This window comes from Patiria miniata, unplaced genomic scaffold, assembly GCF_015706575.1.
Source record: "Patiria miniata isolate m_02_andy unplaced genomic scaffold, ASM1570657v1 HiC_scaffold_16, whole genome shotgun sequence".
Classification (NCBI taxonomy): domain Eukaryota; kingdom Metazoa; phylum Echinodermata; class Asteroidea; order Valvatida; family Asterinidae; genus Patiria; species Patiria miniata.
The window spans coordinates 11,500,545-11,521,343 of record NW_024037054.1 but is presented as its reverse complement, the minus strand read 5'-3'; the positions used below and the strand labels follow the sequence as shown (position 1 = coordinate 11,521,343).

Genomic DNA, 20,799 nt, shown 5'->3' with positions numbered 1-20,799 from the left:
TACAGTCTTCCTAAATAATTGATAATCTTTTTTATTTTTCGTCAGGCGCAAAACCCTATCTACAAGCCGTCGACGTCTACTTATGTCAACCCATTATATGGGAAATAGCGTGAAGCACGGACACCACCAACCGAGGGTACCATTTAGTGTTAACATAAAGGGTTAGACACGCGCGTTCTACTATGTAAAATTGCTTAGTGATGCAGTTTACCACCGAGTACCTGACTATTTAATTAAGCTCTATGCAGTTCTGAACTAAATTTTGTAAAGAAAAAAGACAATGCTTTTGTATATTAAACCAAAACCGTGAGAGTTATAAACCAACAAAGATTGATTTTACCCTTCAATGGGATACGTGACAAAAGCGACCAATGAGCGAGACATTTTTTTCCACTCATATTTTCTACCCATATTAATCCATGTAAATTATTTGTCCAAGCAAATTATTGTTCTTGCCATGTTAGGTATTTTATTTTAATATTGCTGATGTAGTACTTTGAAATGACTAATGCGTTACAGAAACATGGCATCTAGGCCTACTTCTTGTAAAAATGCTGATACTTCTTTAATCTTTCATTTTTATCGACGGAACCATTTTAAGCTTAGCGCCCTCTTTTGACCTCACGGACAAGTTGTGCACATAATTCAAAACATAAATCTGCAGCAGCATTGTTGAGATGACCAATGGGCCGACCCGAGCCATTCAGCTGAAATAATTATTTGCGTGGTTATGCCTTGATCAACAGAGGGCGCTCTAATGTATATAGCTTTGAGGATACTTTGAAAAGTGTACAGATTTGACCAAAGCGCTTAGTGCCAATATTTTGAGTATTTTGAAGATAGATTGTAGATAATTAGCACAAAAGAACATTGATTAAGAGGAGAGCATATGTGAACTGAAGGAGGAACAACAACAAAACCGTGCACCTTATTGAACTCACGTAATTTAGTGGGTTATACGGAGTCACGATTGTGCGTTAAACAACACCGGGCCAGCCTTCGAAAGCTTTAGCATGTTTGGAGAATAGTTTTTAATAGAGAGCAACGACGCAAGTGTTCAATACATACATGTGCCTAGTTTTAATTGTGTGCGTGAATTGGTGTTGTGATCTATATCTGTTTGTTTGTTTGTTTGCTTGTTTGCTTCTTTGTTCGTGTGTCTTCCTGTTGTCAGTATGACTGTCAGTTTTGTTTAGAGGATTGACAAGGTGAATTGCAATGTCGCAGCGTCCGAAGGTTTTACAAAACACAGACGGTTGTTAAAATGCACGTGGTCACGTGCGCCCACCTCATTGTTCATAATAGAGGGCGTGCTGCGTTGTTGGCGGAATTTGTGTGTGAAACAAACGAAGAGAGCATATATCCCGTAGTTCGAAGACTAATTGTTGCTTTGTTAAATTTTGGATCAACGTAATGTTGACTTTATTTAAATATGTCTATGACGTAGAGGCTTGGGATTTCAGCTGTAATCTAAGCAATTTTAACGAATTGAAATATTACCATTTTAGAGCATCATACACACTTCCAGTGTTTTATGTGGGTTTTAAATGACCGATTCCTCACAACTGATTAATGTAACACATATAGTTAAAACACAATTTATTATTATACCTAATTCCGTTTCGGGGCTTTGTTTCAAGACTGTAATTGTAGTAGTAAATAGCTTTAATCAGTTCTTACTAAAGTCAACATTTCATATTTTATGGATTTTGTACTGTTTAGATTGCTAATTAAAAGATGTTTATACAATCCTGTTTTTATGTGCGTTTTATAATTCAGACCGTGTAACCGTGTACTGGACGAAAAATTATCTAATACTTTGTCACTTTCCTCATCCCCCCTTCCTATCCAGCCTGGCCCCACCCACTCATTCAAGCGTCGGAAACATGTTTCACGTCATGGCTGTGATGTCAGAATCATGTACCAGGTCAAGGGCCGCCAAAACGTAGTCCAGCATACGCTGGAAATAAACGAAGCACTCTTCCTAACACTGCGCATGCTGACTGCAAGCACACACAGGCTTGGTACGGAGGAAGTAGGATCTATTTTATTGTTCTGTATCATTTTCGGATTAGAACCATAATCTCTGCCGACATCGTCAGACAAGAACACTCACATCGACGAGGCAATCTAGCGAGTTTTTTTTAGGCAAGAATTAGTATAGTCGCTAGAACAAGACCACGCGAAGTGACAGAGGAATTAAAACGGTAACTTGGGCGCTACCACAATAGTCTCCATCGGCAGTTAAAGGTAGGTGATAGATTGTCTTGCTCAATATCTATTGTTATACCTCCGTCTTGAATACTGTATTTTCATTGGCCTAGAACGATCAAGTGTTTAGTTTATAAAAAGTCATAGCACACTCCCTGTGGGATATCACGTACGTGGTCTTACTAATGGAGATCAATGGATATTCCACAGGGAGTGTGCTATGACTTTGTGCGAACGGTACGTAAGCGTAAGCGAACTTGCAGACTATCCACTGATCTCTATATAAAGACTGGATAACGGATAAAGCATTGATCTCCATATATACATTGATCTCCTGTGTATATGGAGATCAATGGCTATGACTTTGTGCGAACGGTACGTACGCGTACGCGTACGCGTTTCACACGTAAAACGCAGCGAACTTGCAGACATTCAGCTGTTTCGAGCACGTGACATGCATATGAGTTGACGTCGTGTCATAGTTGTGTTAACTGCTGTTTGTTTTCGTGATTTTTAAGTCAAAAAAAAATGCAAGACATAGGTATAACAAGGGGCGCTCGGGTGCTATGCGCCCCTCGGGTATTCGAAACGTCATATCCCACATCACACTAGTCAACAACTGTTAAATGTGCTCGTGATCATGCAGTTACATTGTTCTGCGTTATTAAGTTATTATGGTACAGTACGATTTCCTCCTCAGGTTTCCTGAAACTAAATATCTCTGTACACAGTATATCCAGCGAACGAGTGCAAGGAATTGCGTAAATCTATACTGTGATCGCTTTGTCGATAATTTGTTTATAAACACACGTCCGATCACTGGTACAATCTTACAGATTATACACAGCAACCCTGTTTGTGTAGAAGCACGCTAAACCACTGTGGTCAATGGATTAATGTCCCACTGCACAAACCTATGTAGCATTACTGGGCAAAAGGCCGTTGGATACAGAAAGTGAGAGGATATATGTGATTGAGGAAATGAATGATTATAGCAATGAATTCATTCTCGAAAACTGACAAACAACTACCCATCCAAGACTATGCTATTCTTTGGGTGAACAATAATGGTTTCCAGAACAAAGTCCGTTCCTCTATACGGCAAAATGGTGCTTCAGTGAGCACCTTAAGTTAACCACTCCTGATCAAAAATAATCACTTTTTCGGCTAATTAATTCACTGGATTTCGCGTAAAAGAAAAAAAATTGAGTGTAGACGTGAGTGAGGGTGGACAACTTGAAATAATTATGTGCATGTTAAAATGTAGAAGTCATTTGCTTCCTTGATGAACTTCCAAGTAGGCTTACAGTTTCCGGAGCATCCGGTTGAAGAGGATCCAAGACTTCAAGGCCAACAGAACCAACCACGATGCCGCATTTTCCTTTCCTCTGTCCTTGAACTTCTTTCTTGCATGATGAACAGGATCTGGGAGCGCGGTTTTGGTTCACATGAATTTATCGTGTTTAGTATAATAACATGTACTGCTGTACGCATCGTAGCTTTCGGTGCATCTTGCTATCGACTGAAGATAAGTGATGAACGACCAGGGGCAGAGTCGCGCACTGTTACGCTTACTACATAAAAATAACAAGTAACCATTGGAATGTCGTCTTTTGGGTGGAAGGGGTCTTGTCTTACTGAGACACTTGCTTCATAAATTGTCATAAACTCTAAGACTAAGGCAACAAATTCAGCAATACTCAATTTGAAATTTTGTGATAAGGCATAAAACGCAGCATGCAGCTCTATTTGGATTAACTATGAAACAAAGCATGTTATAAAATGTCAGTTTCACTTCCTTGTAAGGACACAGGAGACAAAATAGTTAAACAGCCACACAGGTTCAGTTTGTTTTAATGAATAGTTTTGGGGAAAAAACACCCAAAACTGCTTTTATTCCAAAAATGTTTGTCCTTTTCGATTAAGTATTATTATTACATTACTTAAAGGGGACGTTTTGTCGTCATAAATTACACCTTGGGGGGGGGGGTACCGGACATTAGGGAGACACTTCATTAATGTCACAGCTCCTATTTAAGGCAAAATTTTACCGTCGCAAATAGGCTAGAGATCGATCGCTCGTGGTCCAAAACGTAAATGTACCCAAATTCGTGGGGGTAGGATATGGTAAAATTGGGGTTAGGTGACATCAAAGATGGAAACATTTTGTGCACAAGAATATGGGAATGTCTCCCAAATGACCCATTTCTCGTAACAAATATTTATTACATGTATTATTATTAGTTCAACCGGGAAAAAAAATCACAAAAAAACAGAGTTGGGCAACAAAAGTAAAAAAATATGTCAACAATTTGTCGTACTGAATTGGCACAAACCGGCTGGATAAAAAATAGTTCCATAACGATATCAAAATTATATGGAATATAAACATTACTGAACAATGATCGGGCTCCAAATAGGACAATAGACTGGAAATATGTACCGAATGGTCCAAAATCTTCAAACTGCGTCCCTATTAACATCCATTCCAGTCACCTTCTCTCTCTCTCTGAATTGTCATTATTTAGGTTCTTTAGCCGAATAGATGAAACTGAACCGCATAATCATTGATGAACATGTGATTATTTTGACAGTCCCCCGGAGAGAAAGGAACTGCCGGCCAAACTGTCAGCAGACATGGACGGGCGGTACAGATACAGACATTTAAGATGGGCCACCATGGTGCTAATAAGTTTGCTATCAACGATGTGCAGTGTACAAGGTGAGATTTTATGTAGTCTATAATAGTTGGTTTTAGTCTGTTTTTAGCAAGAGCGCTAGCTTACTATCTGTGGAATATCAAAATTTCAAACCAGGATTTAAAATGAAGATACATACATGTATATCTATTCGTTTAAAGTTTCGATATCCTTATATTTTTAGGTTTGGATGGAAAACGATCGATTCGAAATGTGGCTACTTTAGGATTATGGTAGCCTTAAGTTTCATTCTGAAAACGGATTGCCATTTAGAAAGAGTAATATGTAAGTATGTAAATGCATTAAACTTGACTTGGGAATACATTTTCAAAATGTGTCACTGTCAGTAAAGTTCCTGATTTTTGAAGAAAAATCTGGCTTTCGTTCCAAAGGCCGTACATTTCTGGGTTTTTTTTATGGGATTCCTCTATCGGTTTCATAACTCTAGGATTTTTTCAGTTCCACTTTTGTTTTCCAAAAATATGGTCCTATATAGTTTTATAAAATGACATATGTAATTTTAATTCGTAAGAACCAACAACTGAAGAAATATACCACCAAATTATTATGAAATACCTTACTGAACTGTGTTAGTGAATGACAGTATAAAGCTTCCTGCAAAACCAAGGCACCTGGTGTGCTGTTCATTAGAAAAGAGGTATTTTGTATCAATTTTCAACCCTGGTCGCCCGGCCAGCGTTGAAAAATAATACTGTTTTTTTTTTCAAATACTGCCCAAAATTTACCATATTTTGTCAGTCCGCATTTTACTTGCAATCGATTACAAACCTATGAACGGGTACAAGCAAGCTAGACTGGTTCCCTGACCTTACAAAATTCCCCGACGTCTATTGCTCCGTTTCATCTAAAGTGGGGTCAGGGAACCAGACTACAGGAACATGATTCTTTGCTTTGTTTTTCCAGCATCTATGAACACAAAACTTCAAACAAGTCAGTGTAACTTAATATTTACTATAAAATACTAACCCCCGTATCCATCCATTTCTGATAATAAATACAGCAAAAGCAAATGTTGTATTATTCCCTTTCAAGCCGAAAAAAAGGAACATAAATTCGATTTATCTTGGCTATTTCCTGTGTTAGTCAACACAGCAGTTGGCCGACGTAAAAAAATACCATATATTTTCCAACACAAAACACGCCTTGTCACACGAGGAAGCAGGAAACTGCAAACAGACCAAAACAACTTGTACAGGGTGAGTAAAAACAAACAAACAACAAAATCCAAATGTCGGGACCATTGTTTTAGTGAAGTTCTGCATGTAGCACTTTTAAAATATAGGATATAAAAGCCCACTTCATAAGCTTTCTTTTAGTACAAGATTCATTCAAATCACTTATGTACTTTTCAAGTTATACTGAGTTTAACCACACCACTGTTTTAAAGTTCTGTCCACGGATCACAAAAAAGGTGTGTGTGAAATCAGCAAAACGAAAACCATTCACACACATCCTTATTTGATTTGGTTGTTTTTTTCGTTTTCGTTTTGGGTTTCATTTTCTTGACTCACCCTGTATTATAGAAAACAAGTGTATTAGTTTTATATTTCCCCATCCAATCCATGACTTGGCTCTGTAGTACAGAAAGGTAATAGCGGTTATAAAACTTTCATTTTTGGACTATCGGTATTTTCCCGGAAATTTGGAACGTTGATTACTCGCGTGGGGGAAAAAGGCAACCAAAAAAACCCCAAAAACCACCCATTACGACACACCGCCGACATAGGGCTGGATAGCTCAGTTGGCAGAGATCCGGAACGGCAATCCAGAGGTCGCAAGTTCAATTTCCGCTCCGGTCAATGTACAATGTGATTACATTGTTCAACTTTTAAATTATGAACAACATTCCGATAACAAATGATTCTTAATAACAGCAGAATATCAGGAACTGATTAAATTTGGAGGAGCTAGGAATATATGTGCATGTGTTGGGGCGAAGATCCCATCCCCGCCCCCGTATCCGCTCCGTTCACAAGTACCCCCTCATCACCGGCAAAGAAGGAAGAGTTGGGGGTCATGACCGACCGACGCCATCTTGCCTGACTGTAATTCATTTGCCGCGAAGCGCGGCCACTACGTGTAGGTAGCAGACCAGTAAATAAACTTCCATAGACCCCAATGGTAAATGCTCCCACTTCAAAAATTCGGGAAAAATACTCACAACTCTCCAAGGTGCTCGAGACGCACATCAAATTTAAGCTTATTTCATCATCTTTCATTTTCTTTTCAATTTTTGGGGGTCAACTGATGACTTTTAGGGGAAATTTCCATCTGAAGATGATCACCCCTGAAAATAGTACTGAAGCCCATCGCCATTTTGAAAAACGATGCCTACACTCCATTGCAAAATAGAGCGCTTTTAGGGTCCAAATTACATCAAAATTACACAGAACTGCAAGCTCCCAGTCCTGTGCACGGCTTCCACCCATATTTTTTACAAACCCTCAAGTTCATGGCCCAAAGCATGCCCAAATACCGAAGATTTTGAGGGCATGCAAATCGTGATTTGGCCGGCGCAGGCAATTTCGGACCGATTTACTGGTCTGCACCCTATAGAGAAGCGAGGTTTTGAAAAATTTCCCCAAACCACTTGTACGGCACGAGGAAGGATGGATGACTCATATTTCATCCAAAGATTGCAAGAAAAAAATCTCTGACTGCGATTTCTGGCCTGAAAACAAGCCCTCTGTTTGCGGCTTCCTTACTGTAGGGCGTCCCCAACGGGCATTAATTGAGTTTTTGCTCTTTCCGACCCCAAATTCCCCCCCCCCCCTTGTTCGCTCGAAATTGCTGTGATCGGACGACGGTCCATCGGCCCTATTCAGATTTTGGGCGCATTTGTTGCGGAACCGCCATTGGTGACCCGGTTTTGAAACGCTGCCCCCCCCCCCCGGTTCCGCCCCCCTGAAAAAAAAACACTCCGCAAACATTTGACAACAAACGATGGAAGGCGCCATTTTGAAACTACAGGTAGCAGACCAGTAAATAAACTTCCATAGACCCCAATGGTAAATGCTCCCACTTCAAAAATTCGGGAAAAATACTCACAACTCTCCAAGGTGTTCGAGACGCACATCAAATTTAAGCTTATTTCATCATCTTTCATTTTCTTTTCAATTTTCGGGGAGTCAACTGATGACTTTTAGGGGAAATTTCCATCTGAAGATGATCACCCCTGAAAATAGTACTGAAGCCCATCGCCATTTTGAAAAACGATGCCTACACTCCATTGCAAAATAGAGCGCTTTTAGGGTCCAAATTACATCAAAATTACACAGAACTGCAAGCTCCCAGTCCTGTGCACGGCTTCCATCCATATTTTTTACAAACCCTCAAGTTCATGGCCCAAAGCATGCCCAAATACCGAAGATTTTGAGGGCATGCAAATCGTGATTTGGCCGGCGCAGGCAATTTCGGACCGATTTACTGGTCTGCACCCGTAGGCCATTGATCTCCATGAGATCAATGGTGTAGGCCTACAAAGTACAAATCCCCTGGTGTACGTGCGTCACACACAAGGAACGGTGCGCGTCAACCAGCGAAATGTCCCGCCCATGGGACGTCGTTGCTAGGTAAAAGGGCGCCCTCTTTCGTCGGCGCACGGAGCCCATAACAAAGCCTTCTCCTCTAGCATAGTTTATTAGGCATATTCAATTCCATGCAAAATACTTTATTTATCCATAAAAATGCAATTACATATGGTTGGACAGCTCACTAATAAAAAAATTAAAAGTTAATTATACGTCAGTGACGTCATTTAGGACCACTTGTATTTACCCCAAAAGTAACCTACCGAAATATTATCAAAAAGCTTAGTTTGATTGAAGATCCTACTGGTATACTAAACACACCGTGAAATTATTCCATTTGGCTTGCTGTAATTTAAAAGAAATCGTGAAATGTAGGTGATTGCCATTTTTGGAATAAAGATCGAGCTATAATGATCAAAAGGTTGTGCATAGTTTTCACTGTTTTCTAGAATAGTGTAAAATCAACTGAGCTGACACTTCAACACCAGGTTAGGTTTTCGAGCATTCGTCTTTGGATTTTAGTGTTGTTATTACACCTTTAATACATGCATTTGTTTCCTTGCCTAGTATGCATACTCACTAAACTGTTTTGGTTCCTTTTTTGAAGCAGTTACAGAGCCACCGCCTATCGATCCCCAAGACTTAGAGGATAACATCTGCTCAGCGGCAAGGACTTGCCGGGAGTGTATCGCACTGGATCCAATGTGTGGCTGGTGCGGGGATCAGGTCCGTGTCTGAAATCCTACACTACTATTATGGTGTTAAATTGACACCATGCAGTATCTCTTATAAAGCTCACCTGCCGAATGGTTCCATGATCCACTTGGTGTTATATTTAACGGTATTTCCATGTTATTGGTTTCTCTTGTTCCTCTTTATAGACTTTTAAAAAACTCAGCAATCAGCAAGCTCATCTAGTTAAGGACACACCCGAAAACCTTTTTTTCTTCTGGGAAACAAACTTTTCAGATATAATTAATGGTGTACCAATGAGATTCGAATTGGCACAAGGAATTACCAACACAATTGAAACTGCAGTAATAAAAGACAGCTGCACTAATAAGAATATGGTTTTGGGTTCGAGCCCACCCTGCTTGTTTTGTTTGTAATAAACTGTGTAAAGCAGCCTTTGGTTTTATCTTATTTTCAACTTTAGGGTTATGCAGAGGAGACAAACTTTCAAAGATGTGATTTACATGCCAACTTGATGAACAGGACTTGTCAAGATATTACATTCCCTGATAGCGTTGTAGGAGTTATACAGGTAAGTTACTCTACAAATTGACTCTGAAATAATGAAGTCATTTTGGTTATTCTAGCAAGACTTGCAGAAAGATCACGCCAATATATTTCGAACTGGCCGCTGTCCACCGTACGTAAAATTACTCTTATTGCGACACAAAGGTAGGGAAAATCTATAGTCCACCGATACACATGTTACTTACACAGTTTGTGTTATGTGCAGTGTACAGTGCACCAGAGTTTGTGCAATGAACAGGTAAGTCTGAATAAATCCAATGTTCCGTTCGATTGGTAACTCCTTCATCACTTATCTACTCCACAGAATGATCCTTTAAGCGACGCCGGTGAAGGGCCAATGGAAGCCGTGCAAGTGGCGCCCCAGAGGATCACGTTAAAATTACGGCCAAGTAAGTTGGGCGCCGTGGCCCACTTAATCTAGGCAGATGGACGTGGGCCGTATTCATGAGATGGGGATTTTAGATTGTACCCCTCAAATTGATTGTACATGTTGGACAAGGAAGGTGTCAGACTGTGCTACATCAGTGCTTACCTCGCTTAGAAATATAATTCCTTGATGCATTTTGAGCACCAAGAACTGTTACATGAATTTCTGTTTAACAAATATCTATTTTTTTCTTCGGAGCAAAACCCGAGGTTATCTGCCTCTGTTGCATCATTTCTACGTATAGGGCCTATTCAGTTTTTAACGTAAAAGAAATGTGAATAATGAGAATACCACTAAGTAAATTTTCAACAACGAACAGTTAAGGAAGGGAGCCAAAAATAACCAAATAGAGCCTTTAACGTTGTTAAGGGGCACTCAGGGAGACAGCACAAGACGTTCATATTTTTGTGTCTGGACCTCATGACATTGTGACTCCTTAGCTTTGATATATTTTTCAATGATTATAATGAGCCGTTCGCCTTAACACCGCAGAATATCAAGAATGAGCCGTGTATTTTCTGCTTCTGTGAGCATGATTCTTATGAGTATGACACAAGATATATTTGTATCGAGATTTATTCTTTGATTGTATTAAATATTGTAAGGAATATGATGTTCAAGCCTATGTTTGTTTGCTTGGTTTTTTTTTGTTTTTTAGATATTTCATTCGAAAATAATGCGTTATGGACGCCAAATTCTTGACAAAGTACTTTTATATCTTTTGGCAGTTGCATTGTGTTTTAATGATTGCTTTGAATTTTTTTTTTTTAAATTTCATCAGCTTTGCATTGAAATATCAATGAAAAGAATGTTTGAGATACCTGATTAAATAATCGATTACTTTTGATTAATTTATACTATTATTCGGTTTTGTCTGTTTCGTGTAGAGGAAACAGCAAATTTGACAGTATCGGTACGGCAAGCGAGAGACTACCCAGTGGATCTGTACTACGTCATGGACCTGAGCAAATCCATGGGCGACGACTTGAACAGGTTGAAAACACTGGCTACAACATTAGGTACGGATCCCACGCATATACGCCCTCAACGGTAACAATGCAACACATTACTGATAGTGAAGGACCCTCGTGTGCACGCTTAGGTGCGTTTAGCATTCAACCATGTTTAACGATTCAATTCGGCTGTAGATGCGCGAGTTGAAACAAATCTGGTTCCGAATCTACCAATGGTAGACAAACAAAATGTCGACAAGAATATCGACAGTTAAAACAAGAATGTCAAGACAAAACCTACCTTTCCTTGTATTTTTGCAGCGCAAGAGATAGGGAACATCACCAGAAACTTTCGTCTAGGCTTCGGTTCATTCGTCGAGAAAACGGTGGCGCCCTTCGTCGACACTGCAATTGGAAGGTGAACTATGCTCACTTAAAATTGTCGGAATTGATTTAGAATTATGCAGTGTCAATTAATGTGTAAACGACATGAACAATATCAAAGAAAATGAAAGGCTTACCCTCAAGGGAAAGCCTTTATCCCCTGTTCTTTATTTCCCTCAACTTTTGCTTCTCATACAAAACTTTACCCCAAAAGTTGGAACCTGAGCTGTATTACATTTAATATAGCTCTATGGTTGGAACTCGGTTCGATCTGGCAATGTCTTTTTACATAATTTTATGTTTGCCTGACATAACTACAGTCTTCCTTTACATAAACGTTGAAGCAAAACCTCTAGTTTTTCTTCCATTGCATTGTCTTCTTCCCTTTTTTTTATTCCATAGTCTTAGAGAGCCATGTCCTGGTTGTGAGGCTCCGTATAACTTCAGAAACCATCTCCCCCTAGACAACAATACAGACTTATTCTCGGTGAGAAAATTGGTCCTTGCTGTGAAGTAAAATGCCGTCATACTTAACGAAGTTTTCATGAACGGCTATTTTATAAACTGTGTCAATTGGCTATTATAATTGAACTGTATTTAAGTTCAAGCAATTCGCAAACAAAACAAGTCGAGAACAAGCCACCAGCACTGCACATTGTGGGGCAGTATTGGCTGGTAACCCAATTCCCTCATTTTAAAGTATTACGTGCATTTGTGCAAAGTTATTTTGAAATCAAGACAAAAGCTTTAAATACTGTTGATTGTTCCATTGTTTGTTCAGCAAAGAGTCAGCGAAATCAAAAACGTTTCCAAAAACGCGGATCATCCCGAGGCTGGTCTTGACGCCCTCATGCAGGTCACAGTATGTAAAGTAGGTGACGTCACTGAAGGTCATTAAAAGTCATAACCCACTGAAATTATGTCAAATTGTTATAAATGTATGTCAGTCAATCATTAAAACTCAATGACTTCCGCTAAAATAAAATAAATCAAAGAAAGTAGTTATTTCCATTCACTGTAATAATTTCAAAAACCAAGTATAGCATTTTAATTTTCTATTTTTATAAACCAAATTTATTGTTTACAATACACATGTAATACATTGTAATTTGCTAGGATCAGATTGGTTGGCTGCCGAGAGCGAGGCACATCGTCGTCTACACTAGCGATGACTCGTTCCATATTGCAGGTGATGGAAAGGTAAGGGATAAATTAGAAACAATTGTAGGCTATACTGTTCAGGAAAACTAAAAATGAGTGCAGCTCATGAGATGTACTATTGTGTAAATCGTGTAAACATAAAATATGACATTTTGTGAACTTTCTCAATACTTTTTGATTCAGCTTGGCGGCATTGTACAACCAAACGATGGGAAGTGTCATCTCGACCCAGACACGGGCTTCAACACCAAGGCTGATGAATATGTAAGACCTTTAATTAGTGTCCACGAGCAAGTCACTTTACTGCAATTGACTCTCTCCAACTAAGGACAGTAATCTCAATGGCTTTATAGGACTGTGCTATGTGCAGTAAGATTTCTTTTCTGCTCGGGGTAATGCGTGAACGTTTTGAACAGCTAGAGGAAAATAAAACGAATCCCTCTGAATCATAATAGTGAGAAATTCGATGGATTAGTTAAGGTCAAACATTTTGCACGTCAGACCTGATGACTTTGTTTGATAAGCTATGTCGCTTGTTGTGATAGCTCTCTTATATATTTTACCAGTACTGTCCTATTTCCGTATATAGGCAAAGTGCAGAGTATTCTTGAAAGCTACCTTGGCAGTGTGTAATGTTCTCATTCATTTCACGATAGGATTACCCATCTTTTGGGCACCTGAACTTCAGAATGAGAGAGCAGAACGTCATTCCGATCTTCGCCGTGACATACGAACGAATAGGCTTTTATCACGTAAGATAGCTTTTCCATTTTTTTTCCTTCTCGTACAGACCTGAATTTGTCAACACTTTGTTTAGACAAAGTGCTGGTTGCATTATACCGTTTCATTCTGTGAACCATATGCAAACAGTGTAACCAACGCCAAAAGGTTGAACTGCACACCAGTTAATTTAAAACGTATAAGTAGAGACTTTGCTTTGATAACTGAACATTCTAAACTGTTTTTAAGTTTGTCCTCTTCACGTTCAGCCTCTCGTTCGGTTTATCGAGGGTTCGACTGTGGGCACGCTGGCTCAAGACTCTTCAAACGTTGTCCAGTTGATCAAGGACAACTATGAGGTAAAAAGGCAAACCTTAACTTTAAATGTTTACATGTTTTGAAAAAATGGCCAGGATTGTCTTCTACAGAATCCAAGAACCCAGGTTTATCACGCCAATTAAGTTGCAAGTCATGATCACGTGAGGATACGTCTCAAACCAATCAAGTTGTTTTTGATAGTCACGTGAAGGTTGAGTGAACCAATGGAATATAATATAATAATAACGGAAATTTATACCGCGCCATTATCCGCCATAAATGACGCTCATGGCGCAAACAAAAAATATATCAAATCAGAAATAACAAAACAATTAAATTTAACTAAACAAGAATATTCTGAGTGGTCTGAAACAAATAGGTCTTGAGGGCAACTTTAAATTCAGAAAGCGATGAGATATTGCGAATGGCGAGGGGTAGTTTGTTCCAAAGATGAGGACCTGCGTGAAAAAAAGATCGATCACCCCAAGATTTGTGAGTGTGAGGGACAACCAGCAAAGAAGCATCAGAAGATCTCAATCGCCTGGATGGATTATATGGAGTTAATAGGTCTATGTTGTATTCAGGAGCTGAATCATGAAGGCAATGAAAAACAAGCAGTAACAGTTTGTACTTAATCCGGTCAGCAACAGGGAGTAAATGCCTCATTGTTAGTATACATGTACTGAATAACCCTGAATAATCAGGGACGGTCTTACAACTGTACTTAAGTTCAATTCCTCAATGTGAGATTGTGAAATTTTACTCCCATGTAAAGCGTTCAAGTTTGCAGTGTAGGCCTACAGAAAGCAATGTGTACATCATCAGGATGTAGAGAACGAAAGGCTAGTATCCTACAATGTTGCAGCATTAAATTAACAGATCTGAAAATTGTCATGACACGGACATTGTTGCTCAATATGAAGGTCACACAGTGTTAATTTAAAACTGATCGATTGGCCCAACAGAAAATCACCTCGCGGGTGGAGATCGTGGACAATTCCCTGGAGAATCTTGCCGTGAGTTACACGTCACGGTGCCTGGACGAGGCACCGAGACCAAACTCCAAGGTCTGTACGGGGCTACGCCTCGGTGAGACGGTCAGCTTTGATGTCAGCGTGGAGGCTACGAGTTGCCCGGACAATAACACACAAAAGTACAGTACAAAGTTTCACATTTTGTCTTATAAGTACATGTATACTTACAATGAGGCCCCTGTGGATTTTACTGCAGTAAACATACTAGCTGGGTACTCAGTTGTACGAACATTCTTTGAAAATGTAATTTAATTTCGTTCCACAAAATCGTCTGTCTTAATTGTTAATTGGCAATTTTCAGATTTGCACCATATGCAGTTTTACCTACGAATGCAGCATTTTGATTCGTAGGTTGTTTTTTTATTGGCTATGGTATCAACTAAAATATCTTTACGCTATTGTACTTGGACATTGATTGGATTCATGCCGTCTTCCCATTTGGGTCGTGATTCCTAATTAGGTTCTCCATTCGGCCGATTGGATTCGACGAAGCTGTGGAGATCACGGTCGAAGTTGCATGCGAATGCGAGTGTGAGGCATCAGCGGTAAGTGATCGTTAACGCGATCCCAACTCCGAATCGCCATTATTCGATCAAAATCGAGATTTAACTCGTCAAATAAAGACTTGCTGTCGTCGCTACTACTACTGTGTTATTTCGCAATCATCTCTTCAGATTGCGAAAGGCCGACACGCATACAATGTGTAATTCGACACAAATTTCTCCAAACAAAAGATTGACTTAACAATTCGAAATTCCTCTTTCGTCCGCAGGTTCCTAATAGTGAATACTGTACCAATGGTAACGGCACCTTATCGTGTGGTCAGTGTGCGTGCGATCCTGGACGGTATGGTAAGCAGTGTGAGTGTAGCAGCACTGACGATGCAGGGGATAAGTACGAGAACATCGCATCGTGTAGAGCGTAAGTCAATCACGTTATCAATGATCTGAAGAGAAAAAACTCTTATACATACATATTGAAAAAGTAGCTTGTCAATATAGAATCAGACACGATAAAACGAGATTTTAACCATGGCACTCTACTCTCGATGAAAATGCCTCTTTAGTTTCACGTTTAATATCCTCAAGATTTTATCTCATGGAGTTGAAGAAGACAACTTAATTCAGTGTGGTTTCAAATATTTCCCCTGGTTTCCCGCAGGAGCATCAATTCAACATCCTCAGTCGTCTGTTCAGGCCGAGGGGAATGTATATGTGGGGAGTGCGTCTGTTTTGAGCGACAGGTAGAATTTGGTGAACATGAACTTACCTTTGTTGATCAAGTTACACTAACTGACAGAACCCTAACTGAGTCCCATGGTAGTTCAACACTTGTATCATTTTGTTCTACATTTGGTGATAGTCCCTCCGTAGATTAACACAGAGGAGCAGTATACCGATTTATCATTTATATTCTACCATTTTATTCTTTTAGGATCGAAACGAGATCGTTTCGGGACGGTATTGTGAATGCGACAATTTCTCGTGCGAACGATACGATTCGGAATTGTGTGGAGGTACTGTTAGCATTATACGTTTAGAGTAAAAGAATATGTATATAATGCCAAATGCACCAACCTTTTACTGACACCTTTCCGTGTATTTCAAATATTGTTTATTAAATTGTGGTTCTTGATCTTCTGATTATTTTCCCGCCATTTTTTGACAGGGCCAAATAGAGGCGAGTGCGTGTGTGACGAGAAGAAGCGGCGTAGTACGTGCAAGTGCAGACCCGGCTACGTTGGTAACGCTTGCGGCTGCGCCACATCGATGGCTGCATGCATTGCTACCAATGGGGTGAGTTGAGTATTAACTGGTACCTTGCCATGATTAAATGGCCGGTACCCTACATTGATGACTGCATGGTACCTTGCAAGATTATGATGGTACCTTGCTGGTTGACTGGTACCTTGCTGGTTGACTGGTATCTTCTCTGGTTGACTGGTTCCGCGCCTGGTTTCCCTGATAGAGCCGGCTTGAAGTGTTAGGATTTTTCGTTAAATCGGGAAGGATTTTGGAACATTGCATGTTTTCTCCTTGCCTAGTATCAGAATCTCCTTCCGGGCATGATTCTCTTACGAATTCTCCTCAAGGAGAAGTACTTATTCACTCAAAATTGTCAGTATTTTGTCTTTACAAAACGTCATGTTTGATGCTTTGTTTCAGCTTATGTGTAATGGGAGAGGACGGTGCATCTGCAACAAGTGTACCTGTGAGTCGCCATTCCAAGGCGAAACGTGTGAAGTCTGTAAGGTTGGTGTCTTGGAGTATCTTTTCTCCCATTAACATCCTCCTGTGAAGTCATTTTCCCTCTAATATGCTTTTGACACACACACAAAAATGTTGTTCTTGCATTGCCTTATATTTTTCATCAAGTCACCTTTACTCAACTAAGATGTGTCTCGTCATCAAACATGAAACCCCAGTTTGCACGAACACATACACTTCGATGTATGTTTGTCATTCCTTTTGAAAAAAAATCAAACATCTCTATCACTTGTGCGTGCGTGAGATCTTGTTCTTACAGACGTGTCCACGTGAGTATTGATTAGTTTAGCGTAACTGTCATTTTTATGTAAACTGTATTTTGTTTGGTATAAACGTAATTTAGCTTGATATAAACGGCTTTAATTTTGGTGTTTCTGATTTGATGTTGGTATAAACTGATTCAGTTTGATATAAACTGATTTAACTTTGGTATAAACTGACTGGATTTTGGTATAAACTGACTGGATTTTGGTATAAACTGATTGCAGTTCGATATAAACTGATATAATTTGGTAAAAACTGATTGGATTTTGGCATGAACTGATTGATTTTGGTACTAACTGACTAGATTTTGGTATGAGCTGATTGGATTTTGGTATAAACTGATATAAGTTTGATATAAACTGATTTAATTCTGGTAAAAACTGATTTGATTTTGGTATAAAGTGATTGGATTTTGGCATGAACTGATTGGATTTTGGTATAAACTGACTGGATTTCGGTATAAACTGATTGGGTTTTGGTATGAAATGATTGGATTTTGGTATGAACTGATAAGAGTTTGATATAAACTGATTTAATTCTGGTAAAAACTGATTTGATTTTGGTATAAACTGACTGGATTATGGTATAGACTGATTGGGTTTTGGTATGAACTGATTGGACTTTGGTAAAAATTGATTGGATTTTGGTACAAACTAATTGGATTCTGGTATACGCTGATTTGAGTTTGGTATAACTAATTTGATTTTGTTAATAATTTTCTTCGTAGACTTGTATTGGCAAATGTTCGTCGTACCGACCCTGTGTGGAGTGTCAGGTCTACAGTGTAGATATCTCACCCGCGGATTGTAACAAGTGCAACGTGGCTGTGGCGATCGAGACAGACTTGCCAACCAGTAGGTCGTGCTGTTTTATTCCATTGTAGTTGGTGCCTTTGAGTATTTCATTACGGTACTGTTAATGAGTTTGTGTACAGAAATGAGTGTTTTGTGGCCATTAAAATTGACGCATTTGGTAGACCTGCGTCTGGTTTGTGCAAGATTTGCTCTTGAAGGATAGGTATTGCACAGGTTTTCTGGAACCCATTTCGCGTAAGATTTAAAGAAATCGCAGGAAGGAGTCAGCAGCTTTGTAAAGAGATACATTTTTCGAAAATGTTTTTTGAAAGCGCTTTGATGTTGCAATGTGATTTTGACATTGTACATTTTTAATCCTACAGTAAACGGATCCAGTCTGTGCGAGTTCCCTGTACCCGAAGGTCACAGCAACTGCTCCCAGACGTACAGCTTCGTGTACGAGACACTCAGCAATGGCACCATACTAGTTCATTTGGTAGAACCAGGAGGTAGGCCCTACAACAAGCTGGGAAAAAATGTTCTTCCGTTTTTATAATTATTCTAGCTAACAAAATATCACAGGAGTTGCATAGTAGGATTTACAAAAAGTATTGTGGAGGTGTTTATTGCACTTACCTTTTTTAACCAAACAGAGTGCGGAGGTGATTCTGGGAGTGGCGGAAACGACGGCGATGGCCCCGTTGTTGAGAAAGATGCTTCAGGTAGCGAGATATTAATCCTCATTATCAGCATAGTAGTCGTCATCGTGCTGATAGGCGTGGTACTCCTGGCACTCCTAAAAGCGGCTACTTTCTTGCATGATAGGAGGGAGTTTGCACGCTTCGAGAAAGAGCAGAAGTCGGCAGTCTGGGGTCAGGTAAGGGATGGAAACGAAGATTCATTCACTTGAAATGCAAATTCATAATGATAATGAAGGAAATGTACATAAGGCAGCGTAAGTCTGGTTAACGCACGACAGCCAATAAAAAGAGGCATGGTGCGTGCGCGCACTTCACACGCGCGTATTGAATTTAGCGCGCGCGTGCATACTCGACTGGTTGTCGGTGCACAAACCCGTAGCGTCTGGTGCACTTCAGATAGGGAGACCCACCTGCAAAGCGTTGGGGCGCGACAGCAATGGTGCTGATAAGTCTCCGTTGATAATATACTATTTTGTTGGCATTTTACAGCTGCATGATGAAAAAAGTTGTGCGCGCAGTTCTTGTGCATGTGTACGGTGTCTGGAATTTCGAGATTTGCTCTCACAATTTAATTTAAAAGATTTCTTCTCGAGATTTAACAAAGAGATGTTCTGTATGGATTAATCATGCGTATGTACAGTCTTCCTAAGTGATACTTTGTTTTCATTTTTCTTCAGGCGCAAAACCCGATCTACAAGCCATCGACGTCTACCTATATCAACCCAATATTTGGGAAGTAGCCGTAAGTATGGACACCGTATACCGCCAGCCGAAGGTACCAGTTAATGTTAAAACAAAGTGTTAGTTACGCGTGTTCTTCTATGTATATTGTTCCTTGATTATGCAGTTTATTGTCGGTTCCCAGACTATTTGAGCTATATGTTCTTCGTGAACTAAATTAGGCCTAGAAAGCTAGAGAAAGTTAAACAAAGCTTTCTGAAACCATGAGAGTTACAAACTGATAAAGATTGATTGTACCCTTCAATCGGGTACACGACAAAAGCGACCAATAAGCGAAAATTTTTTGAACATTTTTCTTTCATACATATTAACCCCCTATATTAATCCATACATGTAATTGTCAAAGCAAGTTATTGTTCTTACTACACTCTAAAAAAGAAGTGTAAATTTATGTTGTGTAAAACTGTTGTGTAAAAAAATTGCGTCATTTCTGCCCAATATTGAGCAAAATGAAAATTTCGCTTGTACCTCCTACTTGTGTCAAATGTGCTACACATGAAAAGAGTAAAATAGTACCCAACATTGACTACAAGTCCCTGCAGCACAGGCAAAGAGTTCAAATCATGGTGTTATTACCCAAGTGATGGGTTAAAGAAACTGGATTTACCCCACCGCTGTGTAACAATTATTTCATTGTACACGTTGAAGAGTAGAATTTACCATTACATTAGTAAAATGTTACCACTGTGTGGGGTAAACTGACGCACGTGACAACGTTTACCCAATATTGTGCACGCGTCATCACTCATGTACAAAATGGCCGCCGCTTGTGAGACCTTCAACAATGTGGGGATTTTGATGACGTGATTTCTTTGTTCCAGGTAAGTCAGTGAAATGAATTTCAGTGTTGTTTCCTCCAAATGGGATGCTGATGTATGAGGATTAATATCGGGGAGATTAGAGAAGTAACATGCTTATTTTTTGGACATTTATGTGCAACTTGGACGTCACGACTCAGCCAACCACGATTCCATGCACGTGATGCATACGTTTCATGTACCGTATAGTGAGTGTTCTCAGATCTAGAAACACGGAGTAAAGTGACCGACATTTGGGAAATTGTTTTTGAATGAGTTGATTGAGGGAAATCCTAACACCCCTGCCCATCATTTAGCCCACGTTCCTCGTAATAGTCCTTATGCATCAGCACCATATTTGGGGAAATATCATCTTATTCATTTTACTGACTTTCCAACCCAGGACTCAGTTATTGAAATCCCTCGCGATTGCTGTCTCTATAGCATGCAATTCACATTGCAGAGTTCAAAGTTGAATAAAACCGCAAGGATCAATAACAAAGGTACACAACAACTA

At 39.6% G+C, this 20,799-nt stretch overlaps 1 protein-coding gene, 1 long non-coding RNA gene and 1 pseudogene across 2 annotated transcripts in view; 2 read left to right on the top strand and 1 right to left on the bottom strand.

Annotated features, from left to right (window-relative positions):
• LOC119723004 overlaps positions 1-390 on the top strand; it is an 11,581-nt pseudogene extending 11,191 nt beyond the window's left edge.
• Positions 1-18,811, bottom strand: part of LOC119723005 — a 19,153-nt gene extending 342 nt beyond the window's left edge. The window contains exons 1-2 of the long non-coding RNA XR_005270507.1: positions 18,680-18,811; positions 11,403-11,506 (exon numbers count right to left, since the gene is read on the bottom strand). This is a non-coding gene — a long non-coding RNA (uncharacterized LOC119723005). The remainder of the gene's footprint in view (positions 1-11,402; positions 11,507-18,679) is intronic.
• Positions 1,991-20,799, top strand: LOC119723003 (integrin beta-1-like). Its single transcript, XM_038193458.1, has 24 exons — positions 1,991-2,250; positions 4,806-4,933; positions 9,069-9,187; positions 9,618-9,725; positions 10,026-10,110; positions 11,036-11,167; positions 11,423-11,519; positions 11,888-11,972; positions 12,267-12,356; positions 12,602-12,685; positions 12,830-12,910; positions 13,303-13,398; positions 13,636-13,725; positions 14,650-14,837; positions 15,179-15,263; positions 15,491-15,639; positions 15,880-15,961; positions 16,153-16,234; positions 16,387-16,514; positions 16,884-16,970; positions 17,977-18,103; positions 18,427-18,552; positions 18,697-18,920; positions 19,422-20,799. Exons 2-24 carry the CDS (start codon positions 4,849-4,851, stop codon positions 19,482-19,484), a joined length of 2,493 nt encoding a protein of 830 aa, XP_038049386.1. The 5' UTR covers positions 1,991-2,250; positions 4,806-4,848; the 3' UTR covers positions 19,485-20,799.

Coding starts and splice junctions, on each gene's coding strand:
- LOC119723003 (XM_038193458.1), top strand. CDS start 4,849: ATGGACGGGCGGTACAGATACAGACATTTAAGATGGGCCACCATGGTG. Junction 12,911..13,302: donor ACACCAAGGCTGATGAATAT/GTAAGACCTTTA, acceptor ATTTCACGATAG/GATTACCCATCTTTTGGGCA. Junction 15,640..15,879: donor AACATCGCATCGTGTAGAGC/GTAAGTCAATCA, acceptor GGTTTCCCGCAG/GAGCATCAATTCAACATCCT.